Genomic DNA, 18,636 nt, shown 5'->3' with positions numbered 1-18,636 from the left:
TGATCCCTGAGCTTCACCAGGTGTGGCCCAAAAACAAAACAAAACAAAATATCGCTCCTGGAAGACTGGTGGACCATCTAGGATGCAGAGAATTGAACCTGTCCCAGGTCAGCCACATGCGAGGCAAACACTCTACCACTGTGCTATCTCTCTGGCCCCATAAGTGTAACCATTCCTTTCTCGAGTACTTTCTTCCACTTGATTCTATGCTTTCTCTTGGCTTCTCTTCACCTTTTTGGAAGCTCTGATCAAAAAAATTTTAGGTGAGTCTTATTATTTCCATCATTCATTGAAAATGGGAGTTTCTGGGGGCAAAGTGATATTACAGTGGGTATTAGTGTTAGATATGATACACTTTAGTACTTTCAAATATCCAAGAAGAGATATCAATATAAACATGGTGCTGAGCCCTGAGTCCTGGGTGAAATATAAAATAAGTTCTTTGCATATTGGTGGTAACTAAATAAATGGGGTTGATTCCATTTCTCAGTGCCCCGCCAGAGTGCCATAAGATATGCTAAAATGAAACATAGTTGTATTGATATTAATCATCCACAATTCTTATAACAGGAGCCTTCTGATTCTTGGTCTCCAACTCTGAATATTTGAACATATAATGTTGCTTTCTCTGTGTATTCAAATGTGAGAGTTTGGAAAAAAAAAATCATGGTACGAAGAATACAGTCAACAACGGAAATAGCCTAGCTTTAGGATAAATTTTGAGAAGCTCTCATTTTATTTACCTATTTGTTTTTTATTTGGGGGCCATACCCAGTTGTATACAGGGCTTACTCTGGGCTCTGTGCTCAGGGATCAATTTTGGTGGACTTGGCAACCATAGGTGGTACTGGGATCAAAGTTGTCAGCTGTGTACAAAGCAAGCTCGGTACCCACTGAATAAATACTCGGTTGCCTATTCAGCTAGGTATTTTTAAACATACTGTTTTATACCATTTTATTTTCCTAGAATGTTAACCTAATGACTCGTCTGCTAAGTTGCCTCTACTACTCAACTTCGAGACTTCAGTCATCTCTCAGAGAAGCTGTCTAACTTCCTAATCTGGCTCCATCTTTTTATTTGCTATTTTAACATCTGATACATTTCCAGCACTTTTTAAAATATCATTTATTAATTTACTCTTCTAAAAGTCCTCAAGTGCTGCTGCTTTTGTTAATACCTGGGCATCACACATCTGATTGTGGTGGTCAATAGGGGTGGCCCCATATTTTAATTTGACTTAATTTTTGAACCACACGTGGTCTGTTCGAGGCTTACTCTTGGCTCTGTACTCAGCATCACTCCTGACAGGCTCAGGGCAGGGTCCAGGCTCGAACCAAGGTCAGTCACATGTGTCCTACCTGCTATTATTGTGTCTCTGACCCTGTTTCCACATTTTCGATTGTGATGTTTGCACGGGTGTTCACTTAAGGAGCTCAGACTCATCTAGTCATGATGCTCAAACACTTTTTATAACACACAACCTGAAGCCCATACACACCCTCACAATGCTGGTACATCTTTTTGTTTCTATAACTGTTTGCAATGAGACGTTGTATGGGAGTTCGGTTGACGTTTGGTTATTCCAGAGTTCCCAGAGGGAAAGGGATATCCAATACCCTCTATCCAGGGAGAACAGGAGAAACTGGTCCAGTAGTAATTCCCCTCAATAAGTAATCCACACAGGTATGGAAGATATAGTAGGCAAGAAAACTCACACTGCAAGCTATTCACACACAAGCCCAACACATGGAACCATAAGCCTAAATGACAGCCCCAGGTAGGCTCTCCTGCCTTCCATTTATTGAAATCAAATTCAAGTCCCTCCCCAAGAAGAGGGAAAAAAAACTAGATGAAAGGCAATGGGGAAACAAAACCAAAAGAAAATAATTGAGATAGAAATAAGAATTATTTGACACAAATTGAACCTATTTTAAAGGCCTTAATTTACCTAATAGCTGTTGTGCTTTCCAGTGTAATGATACGCATCAGTAGCAGTGTCTGGAACTCACTCATCCCACTGTAGTGCTGTAGATCAAGACAGCTAACAGCTGGATCCATGCTCAGTGCCCACAGGAGATACTAGGGATTGAACTTAAGGATCTCAGGCTTGCCAGGTTTTTGGCCACTAAACTATCCCCAAGATCAGCCCCTCCAGTGCAAACAAACAAATAAAAAATAAAAAACTTTTTAAAATAAACTTTATAGTGACTAAATGAAACTATTCATTGAGGAATTGGGGGAAGGGGCTAGTTCCAATAATTGGAGGGTATGCTTTGCACTCAGAAGTCCCAGGTTCAACCTCTGGTACTACATGGTCTCTCTATCAAGCATTGGTGGAACAAGCTTCAAGTACCAATTGGTTTTTGGGCCACACCTGGTGATGCTCAGTGGTTAGTCCTCACTCAGATATCGTTCCTGGCTGGCTCCATATGGGGGTCCATATGGGACACAGGGGGATAGAACTACCGTCCATCCTAGGTCAGCTGCATGCAAGGCAAACATCCTACCACTGTGTCACTGCTCTAGCCCCTCAAGCACCAAGCTGAAAGAAACCCCCAAGCACTGCCAGATGTGACCCCAAAATCAAACAAATCAAAAATAACCAAGAAGTTATATCAACTTGTTCTATACCAGTACTCTTCCACTTGTAATCCCTTTTCATCTGAAAATTTTTCACATGACATTTTATAACATGAGCAGTCATCTAAATTGAGCACATATTGATAATCATAAAGCCATTTATTTCAGAACAAACTTCTAAAAAGCAAAACAACAATTAAAACAATAATATAAAACAATTAGGGGGTGCATAAGTAAAGATTCTAGACCACACCATCAGGTAGGGTCAAATATTAATATCTAATGTGCTGATTAAAGAAACCTTTCTTCCTGGACCAGAGCAGTAGCAGTGGGTAGAGCATTTATTTGCCTTACACACGGCTGACCCTGGTTTGATCTGAGTTCAATCCCCAGCAAATTAAAATTAAAAAAAAAAAAAAAAAGAAGAAGAAGAAGAAGAAAGAAAAGAAATCTTCCTCCCCCCACATAGATTAATGCTGATCCACTAATACGCTTCCTTTTGGAGGCCTGGGGACTTGGGCCACAGCCAGCAGCTTTCAGAGGTTACTCCTGGCTCTGTGCTCAGAAATCACTCCTAGCAGACTTCCCATCTGGGATGCCCGAATTCGAACCACCATCCATCCTGGATATGCTGTGTGCAAGGCAAAACCCTACCACTGTGCTATCACTCCGGGCTCCTGATCCACAAATATGACTGGTGGGTTTTCTGTGCGCTTATTCACAGCTAACCATCTTCTTTTGTCCTACTCCTTCAGGCTTAGATAAAGATCTGTACCGCTGCTTTTCAAGTTATAATGTGTTGAGTGGCACTTTTAAATACTAAACGAGTTCAACCTGCTTTACGCCTGCTCCAGTTTCAGCTCTGAACTATGAAAAAGCCATACAAGAAATCTGATCTGCCTGGACTTTCAAAAGCATTCGCTGTGGCTTCCTTGGGCTTTTAAATTTCCCTCATCTTCAGCTAAAACACAGAGAGCACTTAAACCTGAATTTGCAAGTGTCACAATTCACCAATCCTTCACTACTCTGATTTTTTCAGAGTCATGTCTTCCATTTTCTACAACTCCTGGCCCCACCTTATCTGTAGAAATCAACCACAATGCATAGAACATAGATGGACCTTTGAGTAAAAAAAAAAAAAAAAAAAATTGGTTTGGAAGAGAGATCCCCATCTTTTCAGTCTATCATGAGAAAAGAAAGAAGGAAATAGAAATACATGTATTATTAAGTTGGGCTACTTTTTTATAACTTGATTTCCTTCCTACCCAGTCGCCTGTCAGAAATCTCCCAGCTTCCCTCTCGTCTCATTCATCACTAAAGCTTCTTGCAAGTAGGAGGAACAAGGGCAGGCATTTCAGACCTATTAAGAATATTGATTTCTCTCTCTTCCTTTTTGTCTGTGAAGATCAGTCCTGGTGGGTGCAGCAGAGAAGACACCTCCTTTTTTTCAAGTTAAGCCCTTTCAAGGACAGATGCCAAGGTGAGCGGAGCAGAACTCAAACATTTCTCTGCAGCCTGAATGGGTCTGTTCTGTGAGGGACTGTGAAAAGAAGCGAAGCACCTCCCCGAAGCAGCAGCAGCAGCAGCAGCAAGCTCTTAGGGGGGCTATTGGGGAACAGCAGCAAGGGGGGAGAAATAAATGCATGTTCCATCTTGCTGTCCGGGTTTAGAAGTGGATGAGATAACACACCCCACAGCTGGCATCCCCGGTTAAGTGGGTTGATAGTGCATTCTCTCTCAGTCTCTCTGTCTGTCTGTCTCTCATACACACAACATACATTAAACACACACAGCACAACACACACATCTGGCATCTTTGGTTAAGTCTGTTGGTGGTTCATTCTCTCTGTCTCTGTCTCTTTTTGTGTGCTTCTCTGTCTCTCTCACACATAGACTCTCTGTCTCTCTCTATTTCTGTGTGTATCTCTCTGTCTCTCTCACACACACAGAGACACAAAATCCACTATACACACAGCACAACAAATACATCAGGCATCCTGGTTAAGTCTGTTGGTGGTTCATTCTCTGTCTGTCTGTCTGTCTGTCTGTGTCTCTCTGTCTCTTTCTGTGTGTGTGTGTGTGTCTCTGTTTCTCACACACAGACACAAAATACATATACTATACACAAAGCACAACACACACACACACATCTGGCATCCATGGTTAGTCGGTTGGTGGTGCAGTCTTTCTGTCTGTCTGTCTGTCTGTCTGTCTCTCATACACACAAAATGCATCACACACAGCACAACACACACAACCAGCCAGCCAGTCTTGCAGCCTCCCTCCATCGTTCCTCCCTTCCTTCCTTCCTTCCATCCTTTCTTCCTCCTCTCCCAGTCCTGGCCTGGTCTGGCTCTGCTGGGCTCCAGGTCGCCTCTTTGCACCATCCAGGCTCTTTCCCACCTACCTCGGGGGCTGCTGTCCAGCAGGTACGGAGGGGCGCTGGGGGTGACGGTGCCCGAGTGGGAGGTCGCCAGCAATGGGGAGCGCTCATCCAGCCCGTCTGCAGCCATGGTGGGTCCAGGAACGGGCTGCAGCCCGGGCTGCTGCTGCTGCAGCAGCTGCTGTTTCTGCTGCCTCCGGGAGGGCCCGGGAAGTGTCACAAGGCAGGAGGCTGGAGGAAGGGATGGGAGGGTGCAGGGGAGCATGCATGGGGGGAAGGGAAGGGAGGGGAGGGGAGAAGCAGGGCGGGGAGCACTGCAGGGATGAGTGGGGAAGGGGCTGACTGCTTCCCCTCCCCCCCTCTTCTTCCCCTTCTGCTTTCTCTCTGCTGCACTTGCAGCCTGGAAGGGGCTCAGGGCCAAGGCCTGCGACTCCAGGGCCACTGGGTGGCTTCTGCCAGCCAGCTGAGTCCTAGTTGGCTCCTTTAGGGGGTCTCAGGGGGGCTTCTAGGAGGTCCAAGTCTGCAGCAATTCATTGCACTGGGAAAGCTTTACTGCTGGGAGAGTTGGGAATTCCCTCTTGCTGGCTGCAGTCTTTGTTAGGAAATCTTTTTTTATTTTTTTATTTTTTTGCACCATCTGTTGTCTAAGGGGAAGTTGGTGTTTCCTGCTTTTTTTTCTCCCTTGGGTGGGTTTTGTCTCATATTGTCCTGGACTCATAGGCTATGGTGTCAGGTCACACTCTAGAGTGACGGCTTTGATGTCGAACCCTTCAACGTTTTTAAAAGCTAGACACATTGCTTTCTCATTGATTTCTTTTTCTTTTTCTTTTTTTTTTTTTTTTTGAATTTTAAGTTGATTTTTTTTTTAAGGTTTGTTTTTTTTTTTTTTTCTTTTCGCAATATAAAAAGCAGATCAAATCAATAGGAATGGGGAGGGAGTCCATAGAGCAGGCAGGGCTGTGGCAGTGACTTTGTACTTTCAAGACCAGAACTTGAACACTGTTATCACAAATTAGAATAAGAATAAGGGCTGGAGCTATGTCCAGTTCCTAAAGGCAACTGGCCTTGTGTGCAGTTAACCTGAATTTGAACCCTAGCCCTATATATGGTCCAAAGAACCTCACCAGAAGTTATCCCTGAGGACAGAGCCAGAAATTAACTCTAGCAAGCTGGTTATACTCTGAAAACAACCACACAAACAACAACAATATGTAACAATTGACATTTAATTTTTATTTTATTTTGGTTTTTGGGTCACACCTGCTGACACACAGTTACTCCTGGCTATGTGCTCAGAAATCGTTCCTGGCTTGGGGGAACATATGGGTTGCCAGGGAATCAAACAGCAGTCCAACCTAGGTTAGCATGTGCAAGGTAAGCAGCCTACTGCTTGCACCACCGCTCCAGCCCCAAAATTGATATTTTAAATGTCTTTAAAGGCAATAGAAAAGTCATGACCTCTAACCGTAGTTTTTTTGCAATCGCTCTTTGAGTTTTCAACTATTATTTGATAACTGCTTACAGGTGCTACAAAAATCAGTGAGGTGTGGCCTATATCTTTCACTACCTGAGAGGTAGCAGAACCAAAAAGAAAAGCAAAATGAGGCTGGTAGTCCAGCTTTAGATTTCAATGGGAATAAGGGAAAGCTGTTCTTAAGTATTTAAAACTGTTCTTTAGATTATATTAAGAAGGGTACAGTATGCAAAAGTAGAATAAACCTGGGGGTGAAAAGATAGTACAGCAGGTAGAATATTTGCCTTGCATGTGTCTCCAACCCATGTTCAATCTCAGACATCCCATATGGTCCCACCAAAACCACCCAGAGTATTACCAAGTGCAGAGCCAGGAGTAAGCCCTGTGCATCACCATTTAAGAACCAAAAAAAAAAGACTAAAATTAAAATATAAACCTATTTTAGTTCATTAAAAATAGTTTTCAAAGGGCCTTTATTTTGCTCTCCAAAATACAGCCTTCTCGAAAATCCATTAAGCATCAGCTGGGAATCCTAAAATGAAAATTTAAAGTCAAGAATGATGGCATCTCTTCTGCAGCCTAGTTTCAAGCAGCACAGCTGTTGCAAATGTAGTAAACCACTGGCCTATATGAAGAAAGACTCAGAAACCTTTGCTCCCTTGGAAAATTGTCTTTGTGAAAATTTCACAGAACATAACCGCTACAATACAATTATGTTGCAAGCAAGCAAATCTATTTGTGCTGGAAACTATAATGGAGGATCAGTAACTATTGAGCCCTGTCCTTTAACCTGTTAAAATCATATTCCCTCTCCTTTGATCATGTTTCTCTTGTCTAGTCACAGACATTGCTGGGAAGCTTAACAAGCATTTCTTTTTTTTTTTTTGGTTTTTCGGGTCACACACATGTGATGCTCAGGGGTTACTCCTGGCTAAGGCTCAGAAATTGCCCCTGGCTTGGGGGGACGGGGGATCGAACCGCAGTCCTGATCCTTGGCTAGCGCTTGCAAGGCAGACACCTTACCTCTAGCGCCACCTCGCCAGCCCCAACAAGCATTTCTATGAAAGGAATTAATAAGTTACAGATGCTAAATATCTTGAAGTTGAGAACAATGAGGTCTAAGACCCTTTGGCATAGAAGAAGGATTAGTACAAAGAAGATTCAAAATGAAGGACCAAGTAATCTATGGATAACCCAGCTTCATTATATATGCATTATCATATAGTTGGACGGGAAAAGTTAGGTCCTTCCCACTATGACAATGTACAATTGCCATGGAGACTCTCCATGCCTTGTGGAGAGAGTCTGGGTAGCTCCTTAACTCTGGGCAATCATCACCTCCAAATCCTTCCTCTTTTCTGAAAGGTCAAGAATATTTCACCACCCCCATTTCTATACATAAGGAACTAAGAAATTTGTAAACAAATGGGGCTCTTTTCTCTGGAATGTGTTTGAACTCTGAGTGTATATACTGTTACTTCCATAAATTAAATCTTACTTAGAAACAGTACTACCTTTTATTCAAGTACACAGGAATTCTAGTTTAAGTACATATTCAACTCTAATAAAGCTTTTAAAATTCCATACTTCTCAGACTCAGGCTTGAATTCTTTCCAGTGCAGGTACAACAAACTTGGTCTCCAGTTTAGGGACTAAAATCTCCACTCTCCTGAGAAACTCCTGCAAAAGATATCAGTATGCACAATATAATCCACAACACAAAACACAACTACTCACTTGGTATCATCCGAGGGAATCTAAGTATTTGGGGAGTCAAGAGGTAGTACAGTGCCTTTAATTTTCTAAATGAATAGCAGTGCTTTTAATTGTTGTCACTTGAGGCCAGAGAGATCAGTGGTAGGGCTTTTGCCTTGCATGTGGCTGACCCCAGTTTTTTGAGGAATATCCATATTATTTTTAGAAAAGTCTTCATATATTAAACCATCCTTGCATCTCTAGCATGAATCCTACTTGGTCATGGTATATGACTTTCTTGATGAAGTGTTGAATCCTATTTGCTAGGATTTTGTTGAGTATCTTTGCATCTGTATTCATCAGGGATCTTGATCTGTAGGTCTCTTTTTGTTTGTATCATTTCTGTCTACTTTTGGAATCTGGGTGATAGTAGCTTCATAAAAACTATTTGAGAGTGTTTTTGTTTCTTTAATTTCCTGGAAGAGCCTGAAAAGTATAGACAGGAGATCCTCTTGGAAGGTTTGTAAAAATTCATTAATGAATCCATCTAGGCCTGGGCTTTCATTTGGGGAAGACTTTTGATTACCATTTTAATTTTCTCAATAGTGATGAATCTGTTCACATATACTAAATCATCTTGGTTTAACCTTGTAAGTTTATGAGTCCAGGAACTTATCCATTTCTTCCAGGTTCTCATTTTTTTGGCACAGAGTTTCTCAAAGTAATTTCTAATTACCTTTTGAATTTTTGTAGTATCTTTTGTAGTCTCCATCATTTTATTTCTAATTTGGTTTATTAATTTTCTCTCTCCCCTTTCTTTGTGAGTTTTGCTAGTGGTTTATCAATCTCATTTATTTTTTCGATGAACCAACTCTTGTTTTCATTGATCTTTCAGATTGTTTCTTTTGATTTCCCATTAATTGATTTCTGCTCTAAGCTATGGTCTCCCTATTTTTCATTCATGTTATTGTTCATGTTCCAATTTTACAAGTTGTGCCATTAAGTTATTTATGTAGGCCCCTTCTTTCTTTCTGATGAATGAATGCAGAGCTACAAATTTTCATCTTAGTATTGCTTAAGCTGTGTCCCACAGATTCTGGGCCAGAGCAATAATACAGCAGGTAGGAAGCTTCAATCCACAACTGACTCCAAGCAGGGATTCATAACAAGTACCTAGAGTTAGAAAGCATCAGGTGGAACTTCCAAAGCAAAGCCAACCACCCAACCCCCAACCCCTATTACCTGATGTACCCTGGTTCAGTTCTACAGGTGCTGCTTCTTTCTTCTCCTCTTCTTCCTCCTTTTATTTTTATTTCTTTTTTTTGCTTTGAGGTAAAACCTGAAATTTTGGGGGTAGACTACTGCCTCTGTACACAGGGATCACAAAGTTCTCTAATTTCTTCTAAATCAGTGTTTTTCAAGAAGTGCCGGCACTAGTCAGTGGGGTAATAGTAAATGCTAGAGAGACCACTGGGTGGGTGAGGAATACTTTTGTTCTTCTGTTTGTTTGCTTTAAGAAAGTAGTTTTTCAGGGAGCATTAGTGACTTTTTCTAAAAAAGGGGTGTTAACTTTGGTAACTTCTGCTTTGAAGCCTTTAGGTAGGAACTTAGCCTTGTTGACTCTTTGAATCTAGCCAAGTGAGAGCTGTTGGACTTCTGAACCATGAACTGTTTAAGTAAATAAAATTAAGAGAAGGCTTGAACAATCCCCATGTGATCAAATCCATTTAAGCCAAGTGAGTGTATTTCATTTATATAAGTTAAATTTAACTTACATTACTTCTCATAAATACCTCTGACAGTCATAAAGAAATTGTTGTCTTCCTAAAAATGGTATAAGATAATCATTTTTAACCAATCCCCTGCTATCTGGAAACCCCCACTGAATAGTCTAACTTTTATCAGAAATGACAGGAGAAGTTACAACAAATATCAGATAAATATAAAAAATAACCTGAGAATACACTGCACAGCTTTATGCTATAAATTTCTTTTAGGAGAACCTAAGAGAAAACTATTGATTGAATAAACTCTTGGAATTATATCATCTCTCAATTAAGAAGAAGCAGAACACTTAGAATACCAATTATTATCGGTGAACTTGAATGAGTAATCAAAAGCTCCCCTAAAGACAAAAATCCTGGTTTTGATGGGTTTTCTAAAGATTCTTCCAAATCTTCGTAGATCTTCCAGAAAGACATGGTAAGAAAGATTTGTCCCTTCCCAACAGGGTAGAAAAACAGCAGCTTTGTCTCTCCCTTATGGGCCACTATTTTGTTTCTGAACTTCTTTGCAAAGACCTTCCAGGTGGGTCTCCATCTTGCCTTAGCCACACTCCTTCATATTCCACAGTGAACAGGTATCATGCTTCTGCAGTTAGCTTTCATTCTTGAGTATCTTGACCCTTTAAAACCACCGTGCTGCGTGCTGATAGGAGAGCTTAATCCTACCTCTAGTTGCCTATTCCCAAAAAATTACATAAAGTTAGATGTGATAGTAAGAAATCATAAAATGCTAAACTATAGGCTGCGTAGTGGCAGGTTCAATGACACGGAAAGTCTTCATGGAGCCTCACATGAACCTCTAAACAACTGTTAGTAACAAGAATTTTGCTTGGGATGGCTCCAGAAAAGAAAAAAACAATGCTCAACTATTTCTTTCAACTGCCTGACAAGTCCAGTACAACACAAATGGGGAAGCAGCATAGAACCCCACCATGCTTAGTGATTGATGGGACTAGCTTGGAAGAATACAGCTAGTAAAAGACCTCCAAAAATGTAATCCAAAGCAAGGAGAAGGAAAGAAATAATAAAACTTAAAGCAAAAATTAATAAAAATTAAGTTAAAAAATCCAAAAGATAAGCAGAACCAAGAACTAGTTCTTTGAAAAAATAAACTAGATCACCAAAAACATTAGCAGGATTCACAAAGAGAGAGAATCTAAAATTAAAGAGGACATGCCACAGCAGATACTACATAAATACAAAAGGATATTCCCAACAACAACAAAAACAAAACAAAACAAAACAAAAAAATACAGCCCAGCTCGCCAACAAGCTCCAAAAGAAAATAATGGCCACTATACTTCCCAGATAGTTTTATCCAACTGATACATTCTCAAAATGAAGGGCTATCTCTCTATACTTAAACTTAATGGATTTTTGATTATTGACCAGGAAGTTATATAATCAACCTAAGAAGTGATGATGTGTTAAGTTATCTGCTACAGGAAGCAAAGGAATTTAAAGCATCACTAGTATGACCAAAGGCAATATAATTTAAAAGTTGGCTTATAGAACTAAATTAACCTGGTTGAAGGAGGGGCCCATGGGACATTGGTGGAAGGAAGTGAGTACTTTGGTGGTGAACATAGATTGGAACAAAGTATGCATAAAACTGTCATTAACAGTATTGCAAATGACTGCTATAAATATAGGAACAGTACTGTAAGTACTGCTATAAAAATGAAGGAAAAATAATAAATAAGGTTGGAGTAACAGTACAGGAAGTAGAGCACTGGCCTTGCATGTGGAAGACCTCAATTAAGTTCGTGCTCTGTGAGAGATCCCAGTCCAATCCATGGCACCACATCAAGTCCTCTGAACACTGCCAGGCCTAACAACAACCCCAATAAAAATAAAAATTTCATTTTATAAATATTCATAAACAAATAAAATGTCACTTTCAGGCAGTATTGATTTATTGAGAGGGGCATACCCAGTAGTGGTCATGGCTTACTCCTGACTATGCACTCGAGGATCACTCATGACAGTGTTCAGGAAACCAGAGAAGGTGCCAGAGATGGAACACAGGTCAGCCATGTTTAATCAAGTCCCCTATCCACTGTACTATCTTGCCACCCCATATTAGGCAATATTTTGAGAAAATTGTTATTTCTCATCTGTACCTCACCAAGTTCAGTTATTAATCTGGAGATTATGTAGAAATATTAATTGCCATAAATGCATGTAGTTCAGAAATCTTTTTTTTCTTGAATCAAATATTTTTGACAAATACTATTATTTGGTACAATATGCCAGAACTAAATAGATGAAGTGGCATTAATAAGTAAGATTAAATTAGATTATCATTAAATAAGATCACAAAACAGTTTTCTAAGTGTGAGAATAAACTGCAGAGAGCTAAACTTTCCTTCTCTCTCTCCCTTAATGGATAATATAGGGTTTATAAAGAAGTTCACTCCAAGGCATGGACCTGTGAGAACACAGCAAAAGGCAGTCAGTCAGTCAGTCAATAGGAAGAAATACTCTTCACCAGAAATCAAACCAGTGAGACTGTGCCTTTAGAACTGTGAGAAAACGAAACTCTTACTCTTCAATAATAATATCTGCGACATTTTGTTATGGCAGCTCAAGAAAGTATCTATAGCTAATACAATATGCAAAGAAAAAAGTTGTTTGAAAATAATTCTGTTAGTCTTGGAGACGCATGTACACATGTGAACATACATATTAAACAGAAACTTATTTGAGAAGCATATAAGCAGTTGACAAATAAAAATATACGTTTGATGTTGAGAAACTTTCTTTTTCTAGAGTTTCAGTAACCAATTAGGTAACTTCTTTATTATGTATTTGTATGTATTTGGTACTTCTCTAGAAATTGACTATCCCAACATTCCTTCCTTGAGGTATAGAATTATATTCTAGTTTTGTATTCTGCACTTCTAAGTTTTTGATTATCTTGTCTGTCTGATTAACCCTTAAGCACTACAACCTAATTTATTTCATCAGTCTTTTTATTTATTTATTTGGATTTTGGGCCACACCCATTTGATGCTCAGGGGTTCCTCCTGGCTAAGTGCTCAGAAATTACCCCTGGCTTGGGGGGACCATATGGGACGCCGGGGGATTGAACCGTGGTACCTTCCTTGGCTAGAGCTTGCAAGGCAGACACCTTACCTCTAGCGCCACCTCACCGACCCCATCAGTCTCTTTTTTTACTTTTCTGAATGTTTGTGCTATTTCTCTATCCATTCAGCAATTGAATATGTTCTATGTGTCAGGCCTTGTCCAGATTAAAAACCCCATAGAACTGAAGACAGATGTATCCCTCACTCAGTTTAATATATATGGATATAGAATATACAAATATTAGCAATATACCATAATATATGTTATATAAAATATACAATATTTAATAAAACATATATAATACGCATTATTCATATAATGGTACACATTAATATAATGCATAATATGCATATATACTAATATTACTAATTATATTTAATTAGTATTAATTATTTGATATTGATTATAGATATATTAATAATAAGATATATAATATCTAATGGTGCTATATTTTATGGAATGATATAGAAGAGTAAGGGGAAATTGGGAATTTGATTGGAGGGAGTATATTGCTTTTGTATATGGAAGAACTAGAGTTGAATTGGTTGACATTTGCATCCAAGTTTGACAGCAAACAAAGAAATGGGGAGAGAACATGGACAGTTTAATGCAGTATCATTACTGTAAGTAAGGAAGCCAGTGTAAACTGAAAAAAGGAGACAGGAAAATAAAATAAGGATGGAAAAAGGTAAAAGAGGAGATTGGAGAGCGAGAGATAAATTACAGCAGGTAGGCTGCTTGTCTTGCAGGTAGCCTACCCAGGTTCTTTTGTGTTTTTGGTTTTTAGGTCACACCCAGTAGCGCTCTAGGGTTACTCCTAGCTCTGCACTCAGAAATTGCTCCTGGCTCAGGGAACCATATGAGATGCTGAGATTCGAACCACCGTCTGTCTTGGATCAGCTGCTTGCAAGGCAAACGCTCTACCGCTGTGCTATCACTCAGGCCCCCTACCCAGGTTCTATCCTAACATCACATTTGTTCCCCTAAGCTCAGCAAAAAGTGATTCCCTGAGCACAGTATTTGATATAAGCTAGAAAAATACAAGGCATATTATAATTATTTTTACTATTTAATATTTTAATAGGAAATTTTATATATAAATTTATCTTCAGTCTTTTTTAAATATCCCTGTTTGTCATTGGAATTGGTCATTTTTTTCACAGGAGAGTATCATGTAGTTATCATTTAAAATTTTATTTATGAATCTTAATTAAAAATATAGTTATTAATGAAACATAGTTTTTTCTGTTCCTGAAAATATAGCTAAATTATATTCCTGGTTGTTCTTTTTCTGAGAGGCAGCCAAATACTCAGCTTCTGGACAAGAAAAGATAAATAAATGTTAGACAGAAAAACAGTTTTCAGCTATTGATCTAGAGACTAATCAGTGCCAGTCCACAAGTGTAAAAAAAGTTGAAAAGCCCAGATTTAGATAGACAACTTTGATAGCTAGCAATTAAAATTTTCCCTTAGGTGATCCTCCAAGTGCTTTTCCTTTCTAAGAAATATGTAAGGAGACAAACCCAGGAAGAATGAGTCACATATTGGAAATGGCTCAATAAGGAAGACTCTTGAAACAATAAATCACCATTTAAATAACATATCCACCAAAACTGTTTTTTTGAAGTGTTTTGTGAATAAAAATTCTTTGATGTGTACAGTGACCTCAGTGCTCCCCTGTTCTATGAATTAATTCTTGCCTCTCTGTTTCTATTTTTAGGTTAGCAGATCCAAAAATGTGATATAAGGGCATAATAGACTGAAATCTCACCCCCCAAACAAACACTTTGTTAGATACTTTATCACTTTTGTTTCTTTGTGGTAAGCTGTATGTATATGGCACATCATCCAAATCATTATGTTTTCAAGAAACTCCTTTTGGATATTCTCCTTATTATAATCTCCTGAATACATTACCTTGAATCTGGAACTTTTCAAAGTTGATACCTATAGTAAATAAAATAAATAGTTTTCTTAATTTATTGTCTTTTGATTTTGTCTGTGCTGATATTTTTAATAGCAAATTTTTCTATTATGTACTATTTCTACATATGCCCATTCTTTATATTATCTATAATTCTTAACCCACAAAATGTAGATATAAACTATTTGCTTCTGCTTCTGGAACTCATGCCTCATTCTTTTTCTTTTCCTATTAATCCCAGAACCATGAGAAGAGATGGAAAATATTTTCTGTCTAGCCCTATCATATCTTCATGGCCACTCACTTTCAAGGCCACTCTCCCTTTTAGTCATATGACTCAAAGATATGTATGCCTCCACCCCAGCTCCACAGACAAAGAGACACACACAAAACAGACACACACACACACACACACAGGGAAAGAGAATATTTACTTACCTGTTTCAAGCTTGAGAGATCACCAAAATCCTTAGCTCATGACCCCTTCCTTCATCTCTTCCATATCTTAAAGAGATTTGCAGTATCTTCCAATTTCTCGATTCTTTCACTTTTTTTTTTTTAAATTTATTAGCATCCTTCTGTGTTTTCACAGAGCAAAATTTCAATGGTTGGGCCACAGCCAACTTGGTCAGGATTTACTCCTGGCTTTGGGTTTAGTGTAACTTCTGGCAGTGCCCAGGGGTTCATATGAAGTTCTGAGAATCGAATCAATATTGGCAACATGCAAGGCAAATGCCATAACTTGTATACTAACTCTTCTAGGCCTTTTTGTCTTGTAAGGTAACATAATCACAAATTATAAAGGCTGGCATATGGATAAACATCTATTGTAAGTCACAATTCTGCTAACCATAAAATATTTTAATCTCAGAACACAAAATAAATCCTCTCTGTGATCTTCTTCTGATCCTTAAATAACATTTAATTTTATTCAGTCCATGCAGCTGTTTTCTTAGAAAAATCTCAGCCTTTATTATCTTCCTTTTCTCCCCCTTGACTAATAGGAGTCATTTAACAGAAAGTAAAAACAAAAACAACTATAACCCCAAAACAAAAAACATGCAACTAAATAATTCTAAGTAGAAATAAAAAGTTCTGTTCTCCAGAAAATAAAATCTTTGCTATACATACTATAAGCTCAGATTAATAACCAAGTGATATAATTTTTTTGGCTGAGCTGATATAAGACATTGGGACTAGAGAAATAGTAAAGGGTTTCATAAAGGAGAAGTAGTTCAGAAGATTAAGTCTTTCATGTGCCTGAACCAATTTCCATACCTGTCCCACATGGTCTGTGTATTACTGGCTGGTACATTGGAGGTCTCCTCTGGCAGTCACCAGGAGATTCCCTGAATGCCAATGGGGAGGTCCCTTAAAAGAACAATTTGTTCTTATGTGTGATTTTGTTTCTAAAAAATGGAAAATATCTTGAAGATATAATTAAATTGAAACAGAGAAACTCTATATAAATATTTCTACCATTGTTTTCTCCTATTTATAATTAACTAAATATCAACTAACATGAACCATCACAAAATGTGCTCCCAAGATTAGTGAGTATGACAGCTTTTTTGATGTTTGTCTTTGATTACAGAGTTTCAAAATCAACTAGTTTGCTTTTTCTCTTTAATCATAAAAAATAACTTACTGATAATTTATTGTATACCAAGTACTATTGTTAAATGTGGTAACATTAAAAATATTAAAAAGCTGGAAAAGACAGTACAACATGTAAGGCATTTGCCCTGCATGAGCTTACCTGGGCTTGGTCCCTGGCACTCCCCTAATGCTCTCTTGAATCATCAAAAGGATCCCTGCGCAGGCTGGTCAATACTGAGAATGGCTCCCCAAACACAAACAAAATTTAAAAAATAAAAATTTAGGGCTGGAGAGATAGCACACTGGTAGGGTCTTTGCCTTGCACGTAGCCAACTCAGGACGGTAGTTAGAATCCTGGTCCCCTGAGCCTGCCAAAAAACGATTTTTGAGTGCAGAACAAGATTAACTCCTGAGTGCTACCAGGTGTGACCCCCCAAAAACAACAACAACAACAAAGAAATAAAAATAAAAATTAAAAATTAAAGCATAGTTTATACTTTTGAGGTTTTCTAGTATATGTACTTTAAAAATTAAAATATTGATGGACTAGAGAGATACAGTTAAGGCAACTGTTGCCTTGCAGACTGCTGACCCAACTTCTATCCCTAATACCCTAGGATAACATTGAGCACTGCCAGGAGTGACCCTTGGGCAAAGAACCAAGACTAGTAACATCTGAATATTGACAATTGTTATCCTAAGTTTCTGCACTAATGCCTAGCAGAAGAAAACATGGTAATACAGTTAAGGAATTTAAAATCTTTAGCTATGACAAAAAAAAATAATGTGTATATTATCAGCTAAAAAAGTTGTTGATGAAAAGGTAAAAGAACAATAATTAAAAAGGCATCTGAATGCATAATGAAGTAATATTTCAGTAAGGAAAATTATTTGTGAGCTTAGATTCCATTAATGTTATTGCTCTTTATAGCAATACTTATATTAATCTTCTCCTTTGTTTTTTTTTTTTTTTTTTTTTTTTTTAGTTTTTGGGCCACACTCAGCGGTACTCAAGGGTTACTCCTGACTCTGTACTCAGAAATCATTCCTAGCAGGTTTGGAGGACTATATGGGATGCTAGGAATCAAACCTGGATTCATCACAGATAGGGGGCTTGCAAGGCAAATACCCTACCACTGTGCTATCTCTCCGGCCCCATAATATTAGTCTTTGTCTTTGAGAAAGGTAAATCGCCTCATTAAGTAATATCTATTTATATTCCAAATGATTTTTACTTACTACTTAACTGTATAGAAGAATTTACTTAACTAAAATTAATTTCTGCATTTAAATAAGAAATACGAACAATCCATTAGGCAAATAATTATTTTTGCAGGTAGTTTCATATTTGAATTTTTTATTTTGCTGTGGAATTTCTAGACAAAATGTTCCTTTTAATGCATCATTATTCAAAAGCATTTAAGAGCAGTACTAAATTGAAATAAAAGTTTGCAAAAACTTTCACTTGTGAAGTTTTATATTAATGATCTTGTTATTGGAATAGTTACCTATGCTTCCTTTATGAAGATCATATCAAATTTACTAGTAGACTGCAGTAGTCATTTATCACATAAGAGTTACTAACTAACCCAGGGAAAATATAGCAGAAACTTAAATGAAAAAAAAAAAAGATCAATTGAGGGCAGTAAAGACAGATAGACAGGGAGATATATAATTGATAGAGACAGAAAATTCATGTGCATTTTAAAAATTACATTAACTTTAGGATATAAAAACATTATAGAAAAACTCTCAGAGCCAGAGCGATAATACAAAGGGTAGGGTATTTGCATTATATGTGGCTGACCTGGGTTCAATTCTGGACAACCATATAGTTCCCCCAAACCTCTCAAAGTGATTCCTGAATCGAGGCAGAAGGAAGCCCTGTCCACTGCTGGGAGTTTCTCACCTTAAAAAAAAAATTAAAACTATCTTTATATTTAGAACTGAGTTCAACTGATCCTCAGGAAGAAACTGACCCCTAGTCACCCCAATAATGAGGAACAGGCCCCTCTGGCCTTCAGGAACCTTACTCCCATCCTGAACAGCTTAGCAGCCAGGAAATATGGGTGCACCTTGACTCCAAGATGAGCTCCTGCTGTCCTT

At 38.4% G+C, this 18,636-nt stretch overlaps 1 protein-coding gene across 1 annotated transcript in view; it reads right to left on the bottom strand.

Moving 5' to 3' along the window:
- Nucleotides 1-18,636, bottom strand: part of PIP4P2 (phosphatidylinositol-4,5-bisphosphate 4-phosphatase 2) — a 523,645-nt gene that overhangs the window by 49,140 nt on the left and 455,869 nt on the right. The window contains exon 2 of the mRNA XM_049782130.1: nucleotides 4,989-5,124. Within this exon, the coding sequence (XP_049638087.1) occupies nucleotides 4,989-5,094 (106 nt within the window). The 5' untranslated portion in view covers nucleotides 5,095-5,124. The remainder of the gene's footprint in view (nucleotides 1-4,988; nucleotides 5,125-18,636) is intronic.

The sequence above is a fragment of the Suncus etruscus genome, chromosome 10 (assembly GCF_024139225.1).
Source record: "Suncus etruscus isolate mSunEtr1 chromosome 10, mSunEtr1.pri.cur, whole genome shotgun sequence".
NCBI lineage: Eukaryota > Metazoa > Chordata > Mammalia > Eulipotyphla > Soricidae > Suncus > Suncus etruscus.
Note: the sequence above shows the minus strand (reverse complement) of the source record. Positions and strands in the feature narration are given on the sequence as shown.